Raw genomic sequence first — 24,381 nt, forward strand, 5'->3', positions numbered from 1 at the left:
TGTACTTGTTTTTGGAGGTCACCTATACTTGAATACTAGGACTAGGGGATATAGACTAAAAATTAGAGCCAGGACTTGCAGGAGTGAAGTTAGGAAACGCTTCTACAGGGAAAGGGTGGTAGAAGTTTGGAACACTCTTCCGCAAACGGCAGTTGATGCTAGCTCAATTGTTAATTTTAAATCTGAGATTGATAAATTTTTGTTAACCAAAGGTATTAAGGGATATAGGACTAAGGTGGGTACATGGAGTTAGGTCACAGATCAGCCATGATCTCATTTAATGGCAGAATAGGCTCGAGGGGATAAATGGCCTGTTCCTATCTTCCTATGTTCCTATAATAAAGTTTCAACACTCTACAGGGAGTGGGCTGGCTATCTGACAGGCAACAGCTAGGGCACTGGTGGAGTGGCAGGGGTGGGACAGGAATGCTATCATCCTGAGAGGTGAGTGTCCTGCAAGATGTTTGGGTGATGTGCCTGTCATGGTTGAATAGCTGCCAGTGTGTGTGACCTGCGAATTGTGGGTGTGAGGCTTGCAACAGTGGTAATGTGTGAGGGTGAGCGGAAGCATCTGATTGGAAGAGTTGAATACTAATTGAAAAAGTTTGCTGGTAGGTGGGTGATGGGGGGTGTAGTGAGTGGAACAGTGGAGGCGGCTAGTGGTGTAGTTGGTAGGAGATACCACTTGACAGTTGACCTCACTCACTTTGACCACTCGTGTCAAAGCATTGAACTTCTTCCTGCACTGCATCCATGTTCGTGGTGCTATCTGCCTGGCATTGACTTCATCTCCTACTGCCTCTCACTGCCTCGGGATCATATGTCTGGATGTCTGGAGGGCCTCTCGCCACCCCCCTACCCCTGCAGATATAGGATGCCCCTCCTTCTGTCCACCTCTTGCACCAAGGCCTCAGAGAACATTGGTGCAGGCGCTCTCGTAGGCCTGGTACAAACTCAGATCAGCAGATTCGTGGGCTCTGGCGTGCAGATTGGAGGATGTGGGATTTAGTATTGTGCAACCTTTATTCAATGTTTTAAAACAACTCAACTGTTTATAAACAAAGGGACGGGACCAGCATCTGTGTTTTACATGTGCGATGTCTGATGATCCTCATTCAGATTCTGGGCGGACCCGTATCTTATATTTTGCAAATAAAAGGTGCAGGCTGCCTTTAAGTGGTGCTAGCCACTCGTGATATCGGGACCACTCCCCCTGCTGGTGAGCAGCCACTCAACAGCTCATCTAGGCATGGTTGCTCGCAGCAATCAAGTAAATCACCAGGCAGCACAAATGTAATGTGCTGCCTACATCTCAATTACCGGGCGCGGGTTACTGCCACCTTCATCATTATATCAGCCACCAAAGAACGAAAATTGTGTCATTAAGCTTTTATTTAAATATTTCCACCCCATCATCAACTCAGTTATAGCCCCAGCCTAACCATATCACATTAGAAGCACTTGCAATGAACTATGGAAGGCCCCGACTCATCATACTCCTGCTTGGTGATCCACATTTGCTGGAAGGTGGAGAGAGAACCCAAGATGGAGCCACCAATCCACACCGAATACTTCCTCTCGGTTGGAGCAATGATCCTAATCTTCATTGTGCTTGGAGCCAGGGCCATGATTTCCTTCTGCATCCGATCAGCGATACCTGGGAACATGGTGCTTCCACCAGCCAGGACAATATTTGCATAGAGATCGTTCCTGATGCAGCTTTCACACGCTTTGATGCAGTCATTGGCAGTCTCGTGGACACCTACTGATGGCATTCCCAAGAAGGATGGATGGAAGAGAGCTTCTGGACATCGGAAACGCTCATTGCCGATGGTGATGACGTGACCATCAGGAAGTTCATAGCTTTTGTCCAGGGAGGAAGAAGAAGCAGCAATGACCATCTCCCGGTCATAATCAAGAGCCACATAGCAAAGCTCCTCTTTGATTTTTTGTGCAACTAATCTCTCGGCAGGCGTGATGAAGTGGCACCCACGGTCAATCAAACTCTCCATGAAGTAGTCATTGAGCTCCCTGCCAGCAAAGTTTAGACGTCTAATGGAATCAGGTACCATATAGCCCTCATTGACTGATAGGGCATAGGTCACACCATCACCACAGTCCAACACGAGGCCTGTGGTGCGGCCAGATGCATATATGGAAAGTAAACCAGGGACGGCAACATAGAATGCTGGCAGACTAAAATTCTCAAACATCATCTGAGTCATCTTCTCCCGGTTTGCTTTGGGGTTCAGAGGTGCCTCCGTGAGGAGAACAGGATGTTCCGCTGGGGCGACTTGCAACTCATTGTAGAAGGTGTGGTGCCAGATCTTCTCCATGTCGTCCCAGTTGGTCACAATCCCATGTTTGATTGGGTACTTGGAGGCCCAAATGTCTGGTCTGGCCCTGGCTTCATCCCCAACACAATGGTCTTTTGGACCTGTTCCGACCATGGCATCCTAGAGTAGAAAAAAAAACAGTATTGTTTATCCTCCCCTTTCCCAATCGTTTATCCGCCCCTTTCCCTATCGTTTATCCTCCCCTTTCCCAATCGTTAATCTGCCCCTTTCCCAATCGTTTATCCTCCCCTTTCCCTATCGTTTATCCACCCCTTTCCCAATCGTTTATCCTTCCCTATCCCTATCGTTTATCCTCCCCTTTCCCTAGGCATTGAATCAGAACACGACGAAGGCACACCCAGCCCAGTTGACCCTGCGAAGTCTTCTCCACTAACATCTGTGGACTGGTGCCAAAGTTGGGAGAGCTGTCCAACAGACTAGTCAATCAACAGCCTGACATAGTCCTACTCAAAGCATCATACCTATCAGGCCAATATTCCAGCCTCCTCCATCACCATCTCTGGGTATATCCTGTTGAACCGGCAGGACAGACCCACCAGAGGTGAGGCCACAGTGGTTTAAAGTTGGTAGGGGAGTGGCCCTGGTAGTCCGCAACATTGATTCCAAACCCCCTCAAGTCTCATGGCTTTAGGTCAAACACGGGCAAGGAATCCTCTTGCTGATAACCATCTACTGCTCTCCACCAGCTGACAATCCAGTACTCCTGCATGTTGAGCACCACTTGGAGAAAACACTAAGGGTACAAGGGCACTGAACATGTTTAGGGTGGGGGATTTCAATGTCCATCATCACCGCTGACCAAGCTGGCTGAGTCCAGAAGGATGTAGCTGCTAGACTGGGCAGATGGAGAGAGAACCAACACGAGGGAATAACTTCACCAATCTACCTGTAAAGATGCGCCTGTCCATGACAGTATTGGTAGGAGTGACCACAGCACAGTCCTTGTGGAGATCAAATCCTATCTTCACACTGAGGGCATTCTCCATCGTGTCATGTGGCAGTGTGCTAAGTGGGATTGATTAAGAACAGATCTAGCAGCTCAAAACTGGGCATTTATGAGACGTCGTGGGCCAACTGCAGCAGTAGAATTGTAAATCACCACAATCCATAACCTCATGGCCCGGATTATCCCTCATTCCTCCATCACCATCAAGCCAGATGACCAACCCTGGTTCAATTAGGAATGTAGAAGAGCATGCTGGAAGCAGCACCAGACGTACTTGAAAATGAGGTGCCAAACTGGTGATGCTACGACACAGGACTACACGCATGCTTAACCGTGGAAGTAGCAAGCTGTAGACAGAGGTAAGCAATCCCACAACCAGTGGAACAAATCAAACCTCGGCAACCCTGCCACATCTAGTCGCGAACTAACAGGAGGAGAAGGCTACATGACCATCCCCCTCCTCAACGCTGGCGGAATCCAGCAAGTGAGTGCAAAAGACAAGGCTCAAGTGTTTGCAACCATCTTCAGCCAGAAGTGCCAAATGGATGATCCTTCACGGCCTCCTCCCGAGATCCCCATCATCATAGCTGCCAGTCTTCAGCCAATTCGATTCACTCCACATAACAACAAGAAACGGCTGAGTGCACTGGACACAGCAAAGGCTACGGATCCCAACAATATCCCGGCTGTAGATCTGAAGACCTGTGCTCCAGTACTAGCCCCGCCTCTAGCCAAGCTGTTCCAGTACAGCTGCAACACTGGCATCTACCCGACAATGTGAAAAATTGCCCAGGTATGTCCTGTCCTCAAAAAGCAGGAAATATACAGCGGTGTTCCCCAGGGGTCGGTATTAGGGCCATTTTTGTTATATATTATTGACCTGGACTTGGGTATAGAGGGTATACTTTCAAAGTTTGCAGATGACACGAAACATGGGAATGTAGTAAACAACGTGAAGGATAGTAACAAACATCACGAGGATATAGACAGATTGATGAAATGGGCAGACACGTGGCAGATTAAATTTAATGCAGAGAAGTGTGAAGTGATACATTTTGGTGGGAAGAATGAGGAGAGGCAATATAAACTAAATAGTACAATTTTAAAGGGGGTACAGGAACAGAGAGACCCGGGGGTATATGTACAAAAATCTTTGAAGGTGGCAGGACAAGTTGAGAAGGCTGTTAAATAAGCATATGGGATCCTGGGTTTTATTAATAGAGGCATAGAGTACAAAAGCAGTGAAGTTATGCTAAACCTTTATAAAATACTGGTTAGGCCGCAGCTGGAGTATTGTGTTCAATTCTGGGCACCACACTTTAAGAAGGATGTCAAGGCCTTAGAGAGGGTGCAGAAGAGATTTACTAGAATGGTATCAGGGATGAGGGATGTCAGTTATGGGGACAGACTGGAGAAGCTGGGGTTGTTCTCCTTACAGCAGAGAAGGTTAAGAGGAGATTTGATAGAGGTTTCAAAATCATGAAGAATAGAGTAAATAAAGAGAAACTGTACCAATGGCAGAAGGGTCACTAACCAGAGGACACAGATTTAAGGTGATTGGCCATAGAACCAGAGGCGACATGAGGAAACATTTTTTTACGCCGAGGATTGTTTTGATCTGGAATGCACTGCCTGAAAGGGTGGTGGAAGCAGATTCAATAGTAACTTTCAAAAGGGAATTGAATAAATACTTGCAGGGAAAAAAATTCCAAGGCTATGGGGAAAGAGCAGGGGAGTGGGACTAATTGGATATCTCTTTCAAAGAGCTGACACAGGCACGATGAGCCCTATGGCCTCTTTCTGTGCTGTAACATACTATGATACTATGATAAATCCAACCCAGCCAATTACCGCCCCATCAGTATACTCCCTATCATCAGTAGCGATGTAAGGTGTCGTCCACAGTGCTATCAAGCAGCACTTACTCATCAATAACCTGCTCAGTTTGGGTTCTGCCAGACTGCTCGGCTCCAGACCTCATTACAGCCTTGGTCCAAACCTGAAGACAAGAGCTGAATTCCGGAGGTGAGGTGAGTGACTGCCCTTGACATCAAGCCAGCATTCGACCGAGTGTGGCACCAAGGAGCCCTAGTAAAAGGTCAATGGGGATCAAAGAGAAAACTCTCCGGTGGCTGGAGTCATACCTGACCCAAAGGAACATATTTCTGGTTGTTGGAGGCAAATTATCTCAGCACCAGGAAATCGCTGCAGGAGTTTGCCAGGGCAGCATTCTAGGCCCAACTATCATCAGTTGCTTCATCAGTCACCTTCCATTTTTCATAAGGTCAGAAGTGGGGATGTTCGCTGATGATTGCACAGTGTTCAGTTCCATTCGCAACCCCTCAGATAATGAAGCAGTCCATGCCCACATGCAGCAAGACCTGGACAACATCCAGGCTTGGGCTGATAAGTAGCAAGTAACATTCGTGCCAGACAAGTGCCAGGCAGTGACCATCTTCAACAAGAGAGAGTCCAACCACCTCCCCTTGACATTCAATGTCTTCACCATCACCGAATCTTCCACCATCATTGGGGTCACCATTGGGGGTCACCATTGGCCAGAAATTGAATGGACTAGCCACATAAATGCCATGGCTACTGGAGCAAGTCAGAGGTTGGGTATTCTGAGATGAGTAGCTCACCTCCTGATTCCTCAAAAGCTCTCCACCATCTACAAGTCACAAGTCAGCTGCGTGATGGAATACTCTCCACTTGCAGCTGCAACAACACTCAAGAAGCTCGACATTGAAAAGAGGTACGTTAGTGTAGTAGTTTTATTCCTTGACTAATAATCCAGAGACATGGACTAGTAATCCAGAGAATTGAGTTTAAATCCCACAATGGCAGTTTAAGAATTTGAATTCAGTTTAAAAGGTAAAAGTTTAGAAGGTAAAATCTGATATCACGAAAAGTGACCATGTATCTGTCAGATTGTCATAAAAACCCAAATGGTTCACTCGTGTCCTTCGGGAAGGAAACCTGCCGTCCTTACCCAGTCTGGCCTATATGTGACTCCAGTCCCACACCAACATGGTTGACTCTTAACTGCCCTCTGAAATGGCCGAGCAAGACACTCAATTATATCAAACATGACAACTAGGGATGGGCAATAAATGCCGGCCTTGCCAGTGATACTCACATCCCAAGAATGAAACAAAACCCCATCCAGGACAAAGCAGTCTATTTCATTGACACCCTATCCACTAGCTTAAACAACCATTCCCTCCACCACCAGCATACCGTGGCTGTAGTGTGTACTGTCTATAGGATGCACTGTTGCAGTTCGCCAAGGCTTCTTTGGCAGCACCTTCAAAATCCTACACTATCCTTTATTATCCCTTTTGCCTACTCTATCCTTCATTTCCCCTTTCCCTAATCTGTGATGGAATACTCTCCACTTGCCTGGATAAGTACAGCTCCAGCAACACTCAAGAAGCTCAACACCATCCAGGACAAAGCAGCCCACTTGATTGGCACCTCATCCACCACTTAAATATTCACTCCCTCCACCACCGGCGCACCGTGGCTGTAGTGTGTACCATCTACAAGATACACTGCAGCAACTCGCCAAGGCTTCTTCGACAGCACCTCCCAAACCCGCAACCTCTACCACCTAGAAGGACAAGGGCAGCAGGCGCATGGGAATAACACCACCTCCAAGTTCCGCTCCAAGTAACACACCATCCTGACTTGGAAATATATTGTCGTTCCTTCATCGTCTCTGGGTCAAAATTCTGGAACTCCCTACCTAACAGCACTGTGGGAGAACCTTCACTACACAGTCTGCAGTGGTTCAAGAAGGCGGCTCACCACCACCTTCTCAAGGACAATTAGAGATGGGCAATAAATGCTGGCCTTGCCAGCGATGCCCACATCCCATGAATGAATAAGAAAAATCCTATATATTCCCCATTCCCTACTCTATCCTTTATATTCCCCATTCCCTACTCTATCTTTTATATTCCCTTTTCCTTCTCTATTCCTTATATTCCCCTTTCCCTACTCTACTATTTATCCACCCCTTTCTCTAATCTTATCGTTTTATTTCCCTATTTTAAATCCTTGTTGCTTCTGTTTCCCACAATGCACCCTCCTCTGGTCAGGAGACCAGGATGACATAGGCTCAGAACCTGGCCACAGTATTTCAATTTTGACCCATCATCAACCAGCAGGAGGTGTGATCCAAGCCCTTTTCCCTATTTCCTCCTACCCTGTCCTCACCCTCAATTGGCAGACCATCCAGAGGTCCTTCTGAGAATTGGTCAGTATTGTCCAGGACTGTATGCATGCAAGTGAACATTTCAAGTCAATGGGGAGCAAGCAAGGGGAATGGAGGAAATGCAGTTTACGTCATCAACATTAAGAAACCTTTCCACATACAGACAGATTGACACAACAATCCAAATCGCCAGCCAGCAGAAAATTTAAGATGAAATTTCTTCTCTTCAAGCATTTCAGTTTTAAGCAACTTGATAAGTTTACCTGGTGTCGAGGCCTCCCCACAACAGTGGGAAACACAGCTCTGGGGGCATCATCCCCTGCAAACCCGGCCTTGATCATCCCAGTTCCATTATCCACAACCAAGGCTGCAATCTCAACATCCCCCATGGCTCAGAACCTGTGAGCGAAGACACAGATATAAAAACACAAAGGGGTTATGTGTGGGGGAGGGAGAGTAGGAAAGAGAGAGACTGGCGATCTCCAGCTCTCTGAGGGTTTTAACCATCTTCGAAAGCTTTTATTCCTCACAAACTTTTAGCATTAGCTCCATTTGATTCTACATTTTTTGGAACATAAAGTGTAGTGCAGGAGAAGTCCATTCGGCCCAGCAATCCCACTCCACCCAGAGCCCACCTGTGCTAACTGTACCATGAATCTCCCTCTCCCCTCCCAACCAATGCACGTTAACCTCTACTTGAGCAACACTTCTTATAACTCAAAGCTGTAAAGCGCTTTGGGACGTCCTGAGGTTGTGATAGGCATTATATAAATGCAAGTCTTTCTTTAACTCTCCTGAAAGAAGACTATCAAGCTATGTTGTTAATATCTCTTTGACCCTCAACCCCCATCCTGGATCCAACTCCCTTTTAAAGGTGTCAGTTGAACTCGAATCAACTGCCTACAGAACAACAGTAACTACACTTCAAAACTGGAAGTGAAGACATGAAAGGTGCTGCATCAATGCATGTCCTTTGTGAAATAACCAGGGCTGTCAATTAATGTTAACCTCTATACTTCATTTTTTTCTTAAAATTTACTAGCAACATTTAGCTCTTCTTAAATGCCTGAAAAGTTCAATAAGGAGACAAAGAAAAACATTGAAGAACAGACCAGTTGAAAAAAACTATCAAATATTTTCATCAACCACTCCCTCCAATGCTATGCAAACACACAACTCAACTCATCCCACTCCAGAAACTTGAACACATAATCTAGGCTGACATTTCAGTACAGTACTGAGGGAATGCTGCACTGAACCAGAGGGGAGATGAGGAGAAATGTTGTTATGATCTGCCCGAATGAGTGATAGAAGCAGATTCAATAGTAACTTTCAAAAGGGAATTGGATATACACTTGTAAAGGAAAAAATTGCAGGGCAATGGGGAAAGAGCTGGGGGTGGGGCTAATTGGATAGCTCTTTCAAAGAGCAGGCACAGGCACGATGGGCCGAATGGCCTCCTTCTGTGCTGTATGACTCCATGATTCTATCACAAAGTGAAAAGATTTGAGTCATATCATTAGCTGAGAGGATGTAAACCAGTGCAGTATTTCAGGTTCTATTGTTGTGCAACTAGTTGTTTGAACAAGGAGTGCTAGGTCGAGGGTTACAAATTGCATCATTTATACATGTACTCCTTCAAAACTGAGCATTCCAATGCTCAGGGAAACTGGTAGGTAATCAAATACTCACCTTAATAATACCAATCCCTGTTTATAATGCTCTTATCGACAACAACAACTAAGGAACATAGGAACTTAAGAAGTAGGCCATTCAGCCCTTCGTACCTGCTCCGCCATTTGATAAGATCATGGCTGATCTGTGATCTAACTCCATATACCTGCCTTTGGCCCATATCCCTTAATACCTTTGGTTGCCAAAAAGCTATCTATCTCAGATTTAAATTTAGCAATTGAGCTAGTATCAATTGCCATTTGCGGAAGAGAGTTCCAAACTTCTACCACCCTTTGTGTGCAGAAATGTTTTCTAACCTCACTCCTGAAAGGTCTGGTTCTAATTTTTAGACTGTGCCCCCTACTCCTAGAATCCCCAACCAGCGGAAATAGTTTATCTCTATCCACCCTATCCGTTCCCCTTAATATCTTATAAGCTTCGATCAGATCTCCCCTTAAACTTCTAAACTCGAGAGAATACAACCCCAATTTGTGTAATCTCTCCTCGTAACTTAACCCTTGAAGTCCGGGTATCATTCTAGTAAACCTACGCTGCACTCCCTCCAAGGCCAATATGTCCTTCCGAAGGTGCGGTGCCCAGAACTGCTCACAGTACTCCAGGTGCGGTCTAACCAGGGTTTTGTATAGTTGTAGCATAACTTCTGCCCCCTTGTACTCTAGTCCTCTAGATATAAAGGCCAGCATTCCATTAGCCTTATTGATTATTTTCTGCACCTGATCATGACACTTCAATGATCTATGTACCTGTACCCCTAGGTCCCTTTGGACATCCACTGTTTTTAACTTTTTACCATTTGGAAAGTACCCTGTTCTGTCCTTTTTTGATCCAAAGTGGATGACCTCACATTTGTCTACATTGAACTCCATTTGCCACAGTTTTGCCCATTCACCTTTTTTTTAATTTATTCGTTCATGGGATGTGGACATTGCTGGCGAGGCCAGTATTTATTGCCCATTCCTAATTGCCCTTGAGAAGGTGGTGGTGAGCCGCCTTCTTGAACCGCTGCAGTCCGTGTGGTGACAGTTCTCCCACAGTGCTGTTAGGAAGGGAGTTCCAGGATTTTGACCCAGCGACGATGAAGGAACGGCGATATATTTCCAAGTCGGGATGGTGTGTGACTTGGAGGGGAACGTGCAGGTGGTGTTGTTCCCATGTGCCTGCTGCTCTTGTCCTTCTAGGTGGTAGAGGTCGAAGAAGCCTTGGCAAGTTGCTGCAGTGCATCCTGTGGATGGTACACACTGCAGCCACAATGCGCCAGTGGTGAAGGGAGTGAATGTTTAGGGTGGTGAATGGGGTGCCAATCAAGCGGGCTGCTTTATCTTGGATGGTGTCGAGCTTCTTGAGTGTTGTTGGAGCTGCACTCATCCAAGCAAGTGGAGAGTATTCCATCATGCTCCTGACTTGTGCCTTGTAGATGGTGGAAAGGCTTTGGGGAGTCAGGAGGTGAGTCACTCGCCGCAGAATACCCAGCCTCTGACCTGCTCTTGTAGCCACAGTATTTATATGGCTGGTTCAGTTAAGTCTCTGGTCAATGGTGACCCCCAGGATGTTGATGGTGGGGGATTCAGCAATGGTAATGCCGTTGAATGTCAAGGGGAGGTGGTTAGACTGTCTCTTGTTGGAGATGGTCATTGCCTGGCACTTGTCTGGCACGATTGTTACTTGCCACTTATGAGCCCAAGCCTGGATGTTGTTCAGGTCTTGCTGCATGCGGGCTCGGACTGCTTCATTATTTGAGGGATTGCGAATGGAACTGAACACTGTGCAATCATCAGCGAACATTCCCATTTCCGACCTTATGATGGAGGGAAGGTCATTGATGAAGCAGTTGAAGATGGTTGGGCCTAGGACATTGCCCTGAGGAACTCGTGCAGCAATGCCCTGGGGCTGAGATGATTGGCCTCCAACAACCACTACCATCTTCCTTTGTGCTCGGTATGACTCCAGCCACTGGAGAGTTTTCCCCCTGATTCCCATTGACTTCAATTTTACTAGGGCTCCTTGGTGCCACACTCGGTCAAATGCTGCCTTGATGTCAAGGGCAGTCACTCTCACCTCACCTCTGGAATTCAGCTCTTTTGTCCATGTTTGGACCAAGGCTGCAATGAGGTCTGGAGCCGAGTGGTCCTGGCGGAACCCAAACTGAGCATCGGTGAGCAGGTGCCGCTTGATAGCACTGTCGACGACACCTTCCATCACTTTGCTGATGATTGAGAGTAGACTGATGGGGCGATAATTGACCGGATTGGATTTGTCCTGCTTTTTGTGGACAGGACATACCTGGGCAATTTTCCACATTGTCGGGTAGATGCCAGTGTTATAGCTGTACTGGAACAGCTTGGCTAGAGGCGCAGCTAATTCTGGAGCACAAGACTTCAGCACTACAGCTGGGATGTTGTCGGGGCCCATAGCCTTTGCTGTATTCAGTGCACTCAGCCGTTTCTTGATATCACGTGGAGTGAGTCGAATTGGCTGAAGACTGGCTTCTGTGATGGTGGGGATATCGGGAGGAGGCTGAGATGGATCATCAACTCGGCACTTCTAGCTGAAGATGGTTGCAAACGCTTCAGACTTCTCTTTTGCACTCATGTGCTGGACTCCACCATCATTGAGGATGGGGATGTTTGCAGAGCCTTCTCCTCCCGTTAGTTGTTTAATTGTCCACCACCATTCCGACTGGATGTGGCAGGACTGCAGAGCTTTGATCTGATCCGTTGGTTGTGGAATCGCTTAGCTCTGTCTGTAGCATGTTGCTTCTGCCGTTTAGCATGCGTGTAGTCCTGAGTTGTAGCTTCACCAGGTTGGCACCTCATTTTTAGGTACTCCTGGTGCTGTTCCTGGCATGCTCTTCTACATTCCTCATTGAACCAGGGTTGATCCTCTGGCTTGTTGGTAATGGTGGAGTGAGGAATATGCCGGGCCATGAGGTTAGAGATTGTGCTGAAATACAATTCTGCTGCTGCTGATGGCCCACAGTGCTTCATGGGTGCCCAGTTTTGAGCTGCTAGATCTGTTCTGAATCTATCCCATTTACCACGGTGGTAGTGCCACACAACACGTTGGCTGGTGTCCTCAGTGCGAAGACAGGACTTCGTCTCCACGAGGACTGTGCGGTGATCACTCCTACCAATACTGTCATGGACAGATGCAATTGCGACAGGTAGATCGGTGAGGACGAGGTCAAGTAAGTTTTTCCCTCGTGTTGGTTCGCTCACCACCTGCCGCAGGCCCAATCTGGCAGCTATGTCCTTCAGGACTCGGCCAGCTCGGTCAGTAGTGGTGCTACCGAGCCACTCTCGGTGATGGACATTGATGTCCCCCACCCAGAGTACATTTTGTGCCCTTGCTACCCTCAGTGCTTCCTCCAAGTGGTGCTCAACATCAATATCGCTTTGTAATTTTATGTTTCCATCTACACTGCTTACAATGCCACCAATCTTTGTGTCATCGGCAAACGTAGATATGAGACTTTCTATGCCTTCATCTAAGTCGTTAATAAATATTGTGAATAATTGAGGCCCCAAGACAGATCCCTGTGGGACTCCATTAGTCACATCCTGCCAATGTGAGTACTTACCCATTATCCCTACTCTCTGTCGTCTTTCGCTCAGCCAACTTCCTAACCAAGTCTGTAATTTTCCCTCGATTCCATGGGCTTCTATCTTAGCTGACAGTCTCTTATGTGGGACGTTAGCAAATGCCTTCTGGAACTTGCATTTATATAGCGCCTTTAATGTAGTAGAACGTCCGAAAGCGCTTCATAGGAGCGATTTTCAAACAAAAATTTGACAGTGAGCCACTTCTGAAGGCACGGCCGCCAATGGTGGAGCGATTAAAATCGGGGATGCACAAGAGGCAAGAATTGGAGGAGCGCAGAGATCTCAGAGGGTTTTAGGGCTGGAGGAGGTTACAGAGATAGAGAGGGGCAAGGCCATGGAGGGATTTGAAAACAAGGATGAAAATTTTAAAATTGTGGCGTTCCCGGACCGGGAGCCAACGTAGGTCAGCGAGCACAGGGGTGATGGATGAACGGCACTTAGTGCGAGTTAAGATACGGGCAGCTGAGTTTTGGATGAGCTCCAGTATATTGAGGGTGGAACATAGGAGGCCGGCCAGGAGAGCATTGGAATAGTCAAGTCTAGAGGTAACAAAGGCAAGGATGAGGATTTCAGCAGCAGATGTGCTGAGGCAGGGGTGGAGACGGGCGATATTACGATGGTGGAAGGTCTTGGTGATGGAGCGGATATGCGGCCGGAAGCTCATGTCAGGGTCTACTAGGACGCCAAGGTTGCAAACGGTCTGGTTCAGCCTTGGACAGTAGCCAGGGAGCGAGATGGAGTCGGTGGCTAGGGAACGGAGTTTGTGGCGGGGACCAAAGACAATGGCCAGGATTTTGACCTGGAGCTGGGAAGGGGCCAGGGGGCTCAAATCGCGGACGGGAAACCCGGAAGTAAGAGGAAGTGAAAAGGTAAGTCTTCGGGTAAGTCTTCGATTGTCTGGGGGGGGATGGGTGGGCACAGCGGGCATGGTGGGCATGGGGCATGGGTGGGCATGGGGGCATCGGTGGGCACAGGGCACCGGGGGGCATGGAGGTCTCGGTGGGGGGTGGGAGTCAGTCATGGGCGGGGGGAGGTCAGTCAGTGAATGTCAATCACGGGGGAGTCAGTCATGGGGGAGGGAGATCAGGGGTCATGGGGGGGTCAATCGGGTGTCAGTCACCGGGGGGCCAGTCACCGGGGTGTGGAGTCAGAATTGGGGTCATCGTGGGGGTCCACGATTCTTGAGGGGGGGTCCATGATCATTGGGGGGGGGGTCTGAAATCGTTGGAGGGGGATCCGCAATCTTTGTGGGGGTCGTCGCAGGTAGGCTTGTTGGGCCTGGGGAAAGCACTCTTGCTCCTCCGGGCCCACGAGCTGTGCCAGAAAGGCATTTACTTGCAGTTTCGGGTCTTCTCACCTCCTCTCACATGACGTGAAGGAGAAGGCCCAGGAATCCCGACCCCCAGAGGCAAAATCGCAAAACCTTAGAAAATGGAGGCCCGCAGCCTCCTTGAAAGATTTTAGTGACTAACCCGCCTCCTGGGGGCTGGTTGGTCGCCCACCCCTTGTCTTGCCCCGGTGAAAACTGGAAATGGGTGAGTTGGGGGCAGGTCTGAAATTGTTGTAATTTTCAATGCCTCCCCACCCCCAATCTACCTGTTTTTCACAGTTAAAATCTTGCCCAATGGCTTTGGTCTTCCCAGTATTTAGTTGGAGGATATTTGCTCACCCGGTACTGGATGTCAGACAAGCAATGTGACAAATGAGAGACAGTGGAGGGGTCGAGAGAGGTGGTGGTGAGGTAGAGCTGGGTGTCATCAGCATACGTGTGGAATCTGACATGTTTTTGGATCATGTCGCCGAGCGGCAGCATGTAGATGAGAAATTGGAGGGCGCCAAGGATAGATCCTCAGGGGACTCTAGAGGTAACAGTGTGGGAGAAGCCATTGCAGGCGATTCTCCGTCTATGACCGGATAGATAAGAATGGAACCAGGCGAGCTCAGTCCCACCCAGCTGGACGAAGGAGGAGAGATGTTGGTCGAGGATGGTGTGGTCAACTGTGTCAAAGGCTGCAGACAGGTCGAGAAAGATGAGGAGGGATAGTTTACCATGGTCACAGTCAGATAGGATGTCATTTGTGACTTTGGTAAGGGCCATTTCAGTGCTGTGGCATGGGCAGAAACCTGATTGGAGGGGTTCAAACAGGAGTTGCAGGAAAGATGGGAACGGATTTGGGAGGTGACAACACGTTCAAGGACTGGAGAGGAAAGGGAGGTTGGGGATGGAGCGACAGTTTGCAAGGACAGAGGGGTCAAGGCTGGGTTTTTTGAGGAGGGGGGTGATGACGGCATGTGTATTTGAAGGGGAGGGGAACAATACCTGAGGAGAGGGAACCGTTAACAATATCAGCTAACATGGAAGCCAGGAAGGGAAGTTGGGTGGTCAGCAGTTATCTAGATTAAAACTGCGTTTTATGACAATTATATTAACCCAATTCAGTTTGTATAAATGGTCTACATCCAAATAAAGCCAGTTAGCAATAACTGCCACTGTAGATTTAGTATAAACACTATTCTGAATTACTTTTTTGCACTGTCGGAGGTGCTGTCTTTTGGATTCATCATTAAACCGAGGACCCCATCTGCCCTCTCAAGTGGTCGCAAAAGATCCCATGTCACTATTCGAAGAAGAGTAGGTGTGTTCTCCCTGGTGTCATGGCCAATATTTATCCCTCAAAATGGGACAAGTAAAGAAACAAAAGAGGGGTCCAGAGGAGGTGTAAATGGTTACAGCAGAATAGCAGAGGGGGAAGAGAAGTGTGGAAAATCTGGCAAAGAGGGGGAGGCTGCCATGGCCCTGGAATGTGGCGGAGAAAGGTGGGTAGATCTCAGGGGTGTGGACCACCCCGACGGCCGTGTACCGATAGGGGATCCCCAACCCAAGCACCAGCCCACACCTCCTCCACTTCCTGTGCAGCCACCCTGCACCAGAACCATTGGTTTCTTTACTTGACCCATTACCATCTCCTTTTGCCTTTCACCATCATCCCTTTTGTCATTTAACCACCCTTGCCCTCCACCCTATTACAGACCTTCCTTTTTGTTCTTTCCTCCCTCCTCCCCCTCTTTTCCCTGGCTCTGTTATTGCTTAAAAGCTGTTTATCTCTAACATCTTCCAGTTCTGATGAAAGGTCATCGACCTGAAACATTAACTCTGTTTCTCTCTCCCCAGGTGCTGCCTGACCTGCTGAGTGTTTTCCAGCATTTTCTGTTTTTATTTCTAAACCACTCCCTGGCCTTGGAGTCAATAAAGAAGAGTTTTCATAGAATTATAGAAATTACAACACAGGAGGAGGTCCTTTGGCCCCTCAGTGCCTGTGCCAGTGCTGGCACTCTATCAATCCCATTCCATCTCCCCCACCCAGATCCTTTGATAATCCTCCATTTCAAATACTTATCCCTTTCCCTTTTAAATGATGTTACAGTCTCTGCCTCAGTAGCCCCTTGTGGTGAAGCATCCCATTGACTAATAGGCTTCTGCTCAAGAACCTTCCATTTCCCTTCCCCCTTGGCTCTTCCGATGAAATCCTCGGTCTCCATCCCCTTGTTCTTCATTCACCCACCAGTGGAAACGATCTTTCACTATTTACCCACAGTAAGGTCCCCAGCCTGCACTCACCCCTTTACTGGCTGTTCTTCTCTCGGCACCATGCCCACTCACTACATTGCTGCTGCTGCTGCTCCCGGCTCTGCAGGAAATGCTGGGCCCCATGCACACCCCTAGACCATTCTCCAGACCTCGCTCCCCCCCCACCCCAGCCCCATTCCCCAGACCTCTCTCCCACCAACCCACCAGCCCGCCCACCCCGCCCAAACCCCAATCCCCCTGACCCTCACCGAGCCAGAGGCCTCTTTGCTGTAGGGTAGGGGGGTTGCCACGGCACAAAAATAAAAGGTGCAGTTCTCCCCGGCTGTTAGGTTCATGTCCCATTCCAGAGACTCCTGGGTAATCCCAGTGCTGTGGGAGCTTTGCTGTCCACCATAACAGGCATACGGGGGGCCTCAGTTTAATGTCTCATCAGAAAGACAGCACTTGAGAACTTGAACCCATAACCTTCTAACTCAGAGGTAAGCGTACTGCCCACTGAGCCAAATTGACACCAATATAGTCATGTGATGTAGGGCAATTAAACACTTGGACAACAACAGGTAGAATTATCACCCACTGAATACAAGGAGTGTCGGGGGTTATACCAGGGCTATAGGGAAATGCTCCAGTCTTGCTCCTTGGGTATTCCCAACATCAACTCCAAGCTTTTCTGTGTCCCAAAAGAGTCAAACCAGCTAGTGGCTGTGCTCATTACATTTTCCTTCCACCTATTCCCATGATAAAATGGTTTTCTTTCTTACCTTTCGAAGGACAAGGAAAACGACGTCTGGTTTAATCACCTTTTGGTTCCAACTACGGAATCAAGAGAGAGGAGAGACAGAGGGTGGATTTTGAACATATTTGTCTGTCGGTGACTCACTATTTTATTGACAGAAATACTCATTAAGAAGCTTTCACTTTCATTTTAGCTGTAACTGAAGCTTAACCCTATAACTGCCAATGACGACACCCTGTTTGGGAAAACATCCGCATTCTGCATTCACAAGGCGGATACGAATAACACCAACAACAACATGCATTTATATAGCGCCTTTAACGTAGTAAAATGTCCCAAGGCGCTTCAAGGAGCGTAAGCAGACAAAAATTAACACCAAGCCAAAGAAGGAGACACTAGGACAGGTGACCAAAAGCTTAGCCTGGGGTAGGTTTTAAGGAGCATTTTAGAGGAGGGTGAGAGAGGCGGAGAGGTTTAGGGAGGGAATTTCAGTGCTTAGGGCATAGACAGCTGAAGGCATAGCCACCAATGGTGGGGCAAAGGAAGTGGGGGATGCACAAGAGACTAGAATTGGAGGAATGCAATGTTCTCGGAGGGTTGTAGGGCTGGAGGAGGTTACGGAGGGGCCATGGAGGGATGAGAATTTTAAAGTCGAGGCATTGGTGGACTGGGAGCCAATGTAGGTCAGCAAGCACAGGGGTGATAGGGTGAATGGGACTTGGTGTGCATTAGGGTACGGGCAGCAGAGTTTTGGATGAGCAAGTTTATGGAGGGTGGAAGATGGGAGGCCGGCAAGCAGAGCATTGGAATAATCGAGTCTAGAGGGTTTCAGCAGCAGATGGGCTGCAGCAGGGGCAGAGACGAATGATATTAGAGGTGGAAGTAGGTAATCTTGATGATGGAGAGGATGTGAAGCTGGAGGTAGATGGTATGGTCAAAGGCTGCAGACAGGTCGAGTAGAATGAGGAGGGATAGTGCACCATGGTCACAGTCACAGAGGATGTCATTTGTGACTTTGATTAGGGCCGTTTCAGTGCTGGAGCAGGGGCAGAAACTTGATTGGAGATTCAAACTTGGAGTTGTGGGAAAGATGGACATGTATTTGGGAAGCAACAACATGTTCAAGGACTTTGGAAAGGAGAGGGAGGTTGGAGATGGGGCAATTGTTTGCAATGACAGATGGGATTTTTGAGGAGTGGGGGTGATGATGGCAGATTTGAAAGGGAAAGGGATAATACATGAGGAGAGAGACCTATTTACAATATCAACTAGCATGGGGGCCAGAAAGGAAAGTTGTGTGGTGAGCAGTTTAGTGGGAATAGGGTCAATAGAGCAGGAGGTGAGTCTCATGGACAAGTTGAGCTCGGAGAGGACATGAGGGGAGATAGGAGAGAAACTAGAGAAAGATGCAAGTTCAGGGCTTGGACGGGGGAGCCTTAGGGGAAGCATGGCTTGGTGGGCTAGGGGAAGGGAGGGAAGCGGCAGAGGCAGCTGAACGAATGGTCTCCATCCTAGTGACAAAGAAGTCCATGATCTCCTCACACTTGTTGGAGGTGAGGGTGGAGGGGGTAGGGGAGAGGGGATTAAGGAGACAGTTGGCAGTGGAGAAGAGAATCCCCGGGTTATCTTTGCATTCCAGGATGATCCTGAAGTAGTGAGTAGTTTTGGCAGAGGAGAGCAGGACCCAATAGTGCTTGATGTGGTCCAACCAGATCTGGCGATGAATGGCTAAACCAGTTGTGCACCGTAAATGTTCAAATCTGCATCCGTTGGACTTAATGGAGCAAAAATGGGGGCTGTACCAAGGGGAACGAATGAGAAAGACCATCCTAGTTCATTTATCTAGAAGGAACCTACAGTCCCATCATCAGAGCATCGAACTGTTTCTTAAATAATTTCCAAGGTTTGCATTTCTGTGACAAAAATGAAGAATTTACGACTGCAGTTATTTATGTGATTGGCTTTCCTCCTGATCAAAGTTCATACAGGGTTGAAATTAGGTTCACTTACAATAACAGCTCAGTCTAGGTGACGCAGATGGGCTGAGGGAAGCTGCCCAGGAGAGGATTCAAATAGTCTAATCTAGAAGTGACAATGACATGGATGAGGCAGATGGGCTAAGGCAGGGGCAGAGGCAGGCGATGGTACGGAGGTGGAAATAATGGGTCTTTGTTATGGAGAGGATATGGGGTTAAATAGGACACCGAGGTTCCAAACAGCCTGAGGCAGTGGCCGGTGAGGTGGATGATATTGGCAGCAAGGGTACAGACTGTGCCTGGGGACAAAATGATCCAAGACTGGATGTCAGATCAATAGATTTTTGTTGAGTGAGGGTATCAAGGGATATGGAGCAAAGGTGGGTAAATTGAGTTGTGGTAGAGTCATCCGTGGTCTAATTGAATGGCAAGACGGACTCGAGGGGCTGAAGGGCCTCCTCCTGTCCTTATGTTCCTGAGCAATTTGATAGCACAGAGGCAGCAGAGGTTGCATGCTCAAAGCCTGATGTGGGGATCAAACCCACAACCTTCTAACACAGAGCTGAGAGTGCTACCAATGCTGATCTTGCAGTGAATATAATGTTAATATCTGATTTAAGATAATACAAGTTTGATAAGATAACAAAACACTCACCAGCATCACTGCAGCCAGAGAAAGGGTCACGCTTGAGTTGCAGGAGATTGAACAGTGTATTATCGTTTACTTTAATCTATATAAAACCTTAGTAAGGCCTCAGTTGGAGTACTGTGTGCAGTTTTGAGATCCACACTATAGGAATGATGTTGAACCACAGGGAGGGTACAATACAGTTTCACTAGGATGCTGCCTGCTATGGGGAAATACAAATATGAAGATAGGCTTGAAAAATTGGAAGACGAGATTATGGGGTGATTTGATAGAGGTGTTTAAAATTATCAAGGGATGGGACATGGCAGATAGAAACACTGGCCCCGATATTTACGGGGAGGCAGAGAGGATACGGGTGAGGCCAAAAACAGCCAAAGAACACGGCAAGGCCAGGGACGGAGAGATCCTGCCGATTTTAATGGCAGGACCTCAGTAACATCATGTAGCTCCGTCTCCCACCCGGCAGCTAGCCAAATGGACAGCCTGGCCGGCAGGCAGGAGGGATCGCCAGCAGCAGAAGGCCACAACCGGGGACTCTTGGGGACGGACCTCATCAATCGGGAGGGAGGGAAGGTTGGCAATTGGGGGTGGGGGGAGGGGGAGGCAATCAGGAAAGGTGGAGAGGCCTGCGATCGAGAGGGCTGGGGGATGCTGGAGATCGGGGCTGAGGGAGGGGGTAGGCAATCGGGCGGTCAGCAATCAGGAGGGGGGTTGAGGCCTACGATCTAGAGGGCTGGGGGAGGCTGGAGATTGGGGCTGTGGGAGGCCAAAGGCTTCCTTGAGAGGCCCAGAGGGAGCACTCCTGCTCCTCCTGGCCCATAACAAGTGCTGGAAGAGCCATTTACCTTGGGGAACCTGCAGCGCCTGCCTCCGTTTCACTGCCGAGTTTCCCGACACAATGCTGCAGCAGTTAACTTCAAATTGGGCTTCCAATTACAATGTGGGAGCCCAATTTAAATATGTTAATTAAGCGTCCCACCTCTCCACGGTGGGACACCTGGATGCCCCAATATCCACTGCCTTAGAAATGGCTTTGGGCATGGGTACGGAGGGATGGGATCACGTTCCACCCATCATGGGGGGGTTAATAACAAGGCCATTGTTTCCAGTGATTGAGGAGTCTAGAATGAAGGGACATAGATATAAGATTAAACATTTAGAACAGCAAGCAGGAGAATTTTTTTTAATACAGCGTTGTGGGGCTGTGGATTGCACTACCAGATTTAGTAGTTGAAGTATAGACCATGTCAACATTTAAGAATAGGTTAGATAGATGGTTAAAGGTAAGGGGGATAAAGAGATATGGGAACAGGGTGGGTACATGGGATTAGGATTACTGCTCGTGTGGAGGATAAACACCAACACAGACTGGTTGGGTCAAATGACCTATTCTTGTATTGTAATTTCCATGTACTTGTATACACAGCCCCAGACTTTACTCCAGTCCAGATTTTGCAGAATCCACAAAAGTAATGGCAATCAGGATTTAAATCAATCATTAACAGCTAGAAGGAAAATTACAGATAATGGAATGTAATCCTAACAATAAAGCTAACTTCAGTCGTTTGAGCAGCCATACAGTATCTCAGTAAAATTAAACAATGGTGCAGCAGACTGCACAGGTATTCAGGAGGTTCCAGTTATAAAATTGGGAGCAGCAAACAAACCACCTTTGCTAGTAGCGCACATCCGTGGCCAAGTTCTTTTATAACAGCAGCTTTTAAAGTGAAGTCCTTGGAGCCTATGGTTTGGGGGAGGGGTCGACACAGTCATAACTGAAAGGCATGCGGAGTGGGGTGGTCAAAGAACAAGCAATGAGGCAGTGATAGAGCAAATGAGCAATGCGCTTCTCAAACAGACTGTGCACCAAGAAGCTAATTTCACAGAAGACTTTGGTACAATGATAATGGAGTTGTTGACTAATCCTGGCAATCGATCTCTATCATTTAGTCTACAACAGACCCAGACATGACACGAGGAAAACCCCAGTGATCGAGAGCTTTGGGAACCATAGGTCCAAAGTCACCTGTTCCTCCCAAGCATACTACACGTACCATGGGCCCAATATTACCAGGGCGGCAGGTTCGCGGCGGGGGGCGATTGGGCGCGTGGGTAACGCGCCCGGTGAAATCAGTCTACCCCGAACGCAATCACAGTCTAATTGGATCCACTTACCTCTTGTTCCGGGTTCCCCACTGCCGAGCTGCGTGTCGGGCGGACTGCGCATGCGCAGTAATGTCTCAGCTGGAGGAGCTCTATTTAAAGGGGCAGTCCTCCACTGACTGATACTGCAAGAAATAGGAAAAATTACAGCTTGGAGCAGCCCAGGGGGAAGGCTGCTCCCAGGTTTAATGATGCCTCACTCCAGGTATCATTGGATAGGGTAAGGAGGATGGGGAGGACAGTGATCTTCCTCCCGGCCGGCAGGAGGAAGCGGCCTGCCTCTGCCACCAAGAAGGCCTGGCTCGAGGTGGCAGAGGAGGTCACCTGCACCACCAACATATCGCCCACCTGCATACAGTGCAGGAAGCGCTGCAATGACCTAAGTAGGTCAGCCAAAGTGAGTACACTTACTCTTTCCCCTACACTCCGTCTGCCACATCACCGCCCCCACCCCACATCTCCTTCTGCACTGCCAACACTACTCTGTCATAGCACCCCTCACACCCACTCAAACCTCATCCTCATCTTACCTGCACTTACTCACCTCGCCAGTACTCATCCCGCCACTACCACTCAACCCAATCCTCATACAATCTCATGGCTCTATCTCATACTCACCCTCTCATGCATCTCTTTCACAGTCAGCCTCACTCAACCTGCCACTACCTGTGCTGCAGCCACAGGGCATGCATCACATATGTGCAGTAGGCAGCGTAAGGCAAACGTGTCGTGAGCATGAAGGGGATGCACAAGGGTGTTTGAGGGTTTGTCATGGTTTTTACTTATATTTAATTTGTGACCAACTCACATTACATATTATATTGGCACCACTACTGCCACGTCTTAGCGAATCTTGTCTGGTTTGTACAACAATGCCCTTTCCTGAGGATCACAATGAAGACCCACAACTGATGCCACCCATTGTGTCACTGCAGAGTGGTGCAGGTGTATTTGCAGGGCTCTTTTGTGCAGACGACTGAGAGACTTCGGCGATGTCCCCGGTGGCGGGGATGCGGAGGAGAAGTTGTTGAGGGCAGTGGTGACTTTGACAGTGACAGGTAAGAAGATGGTACTCAGGCCAGGCGGGAGCAGCTCAGCATGTAGGAGGCTGCAGATGTCCACGACTACATGTCGAGTGACTCTGAGCCTTCGAGTGCACTGCTGCTCAGAGAGGTCCAGGAAGCTGAGTCTCTGCGGTTGCCCTCCCTCCTGCTGTGCAGGTGGATGTGTCACAGCACTGTATTGTGGAGCTCCACGTGTCAGAGGTGGACGGCGTGGCCGGCGAGGCTGGTGATGCTGGTGACGCTGTTCGCCCTCTGAGGAGGTTATGGCTGCAGCTATGTCGGCCCCCATCCGGAAGATGTATATCTGAGGGGGTCCGCAAGGTAGGTACATGTGTCTGGACACCGGGGTAAGTGTGCAAGTTGGTGAATTTTAATGTTAGGAGGAGGGTGGTGGAGGCCAAACTTTGTCCAAAGTGACAGAGTGGCCTCCTGCAATGAGTGAGCGACTTCCCCACCCCCGCACCTGTCAAATGGACCTTTGCAGCTGCCGCAGGCTGATGGCTGCAACACGTCCATTTGAAGTGGGAGTGTTTCCCCCAGTACGGGAAACAGTCCCAGTTGTTTGTAAAATCCCAACCCTCCTAAAATATCATGTTAATCAGGTCTGTAAACGACCTAAAATACCAAAATAAATACTTTAAGTGGCACCCCGCTGGCTTTAATTGCTGGCGGGAGTCCCACATGCGGGGGCTGCGCACGCATGTCAGCGCGTCTGTGGGAAACCCGGAAGTGGGCGGGTTGGAGCCGGGCTCCCAACCCGCCCCGGGAATCCCCGATTTTCGTGGTCCCCCCGCCAGGAACGCACCCGATCGCGGGTGCTAAAATCGAGCCCCATGTGTCAAATTACTCATATACTGTATCCCAAAATGCTATTTTCTGAAAGAAATCGATCTAATTTGTATTTCAATGAATAGATTGAATAAAAGCTAATCTTGAGGGGATGAGAATGGAACGAGAGCAGGTAAACAGGAAAAAAAAATTGGCAAAGAAATAGAACAGCAGTGGCTAATATTTAAAACGGTGATCACTAGAGTTCAGGAGAAATATATTCTTCTAAAAAGCAAGAACAAACTAGTTAATAATGAAACACCATGGATGAATAGAGCGATAAGGGTAAAATTAAAACGAAAGAAAAGGCATACTCTAAGTACATAGACAATAAAGGGGAGGATTAAAAAAGGGAATACGAAGAGGTTAGGAAAGAAGTAAAAAAAACAATTAGGAAAGCAAAGAGGAACTATGAGATTAAATTATCAAGGAATATAAAAAGAAATCATAAAGTGTTCTACAGACACATAAATAACAAAAGAAAAATCAGAATAGGGATAGGGCCACCAAGGGATACACACGATAAACTCTCAGGTAACGACAACAAAATGACAGAAATA

The 24,381-nt window shown here is 48.2% G+C and overlaps 1 protein-coding gene across 1 annotated transcript; it reads right to left on the bottom strand.

Annotated features, from left to right (window-relative positions):
* Positions 1–1,374: 1,374 nt before the first annotated feature.
* On the bottom strand, positions 1,375–17,300 carry LOC137312117 (actin-like). The gene is made up of 3 exons (XM_067978836.1): positions 17,167–17,300; positions 7,786–7,921; positions 1,375–2,456 (listed from the first exon to the last, which is right to left on the bottom strand). Exons 2-3 carry the CDS (start codon positions 7,909–7,911, stop codon positions 1,452–1,454), a joined length of 1,131 nt encoding a protein of 376 aa, XP_067834937.1. The 5' UTR covers positions 7,912–7,921; positions 17,167–17,300; the 3' UTR covers positions 1,375–1,451.
* Between the last annotated feature and the right edge of the window lie 7,081 nt (positions 17,301–24,381).

This window comes from Heptranchias perlo, chromosome 3 (assembly GCF_035084215.1).
Source record: "Heptranchias perlo isolate sHepPer1 chromosome 3, sHepPer1.hap1, whole genome shotgun sequence".
In the NCBI taxonomy this organism is placed as follows: domain Eukaryota; kingdom Metazoa; phylum Chordata; class Chondrichthyes; order Hexanchiformes; family Hexanchidae; genus Heptranchias; species Heptranchias perlo.

Bases quoted from the DNA above. Each gene is read 5' to 3' on its own strand.
- LOC137312117 (XM_067978836.1), bottom strand. From the start codon at position 7,911: ATGGGGGATGTTGAGATTGCAGCCTTGGTTGTGGATAATGGAACTGGG. The intron at 2,457-7,785 runs GTAAACTTATCA...TTTCTACTCTAG, and splicing joins TGGGGAGGCCTCGACACCAG to GATGCCATGGTCGGAACAGG.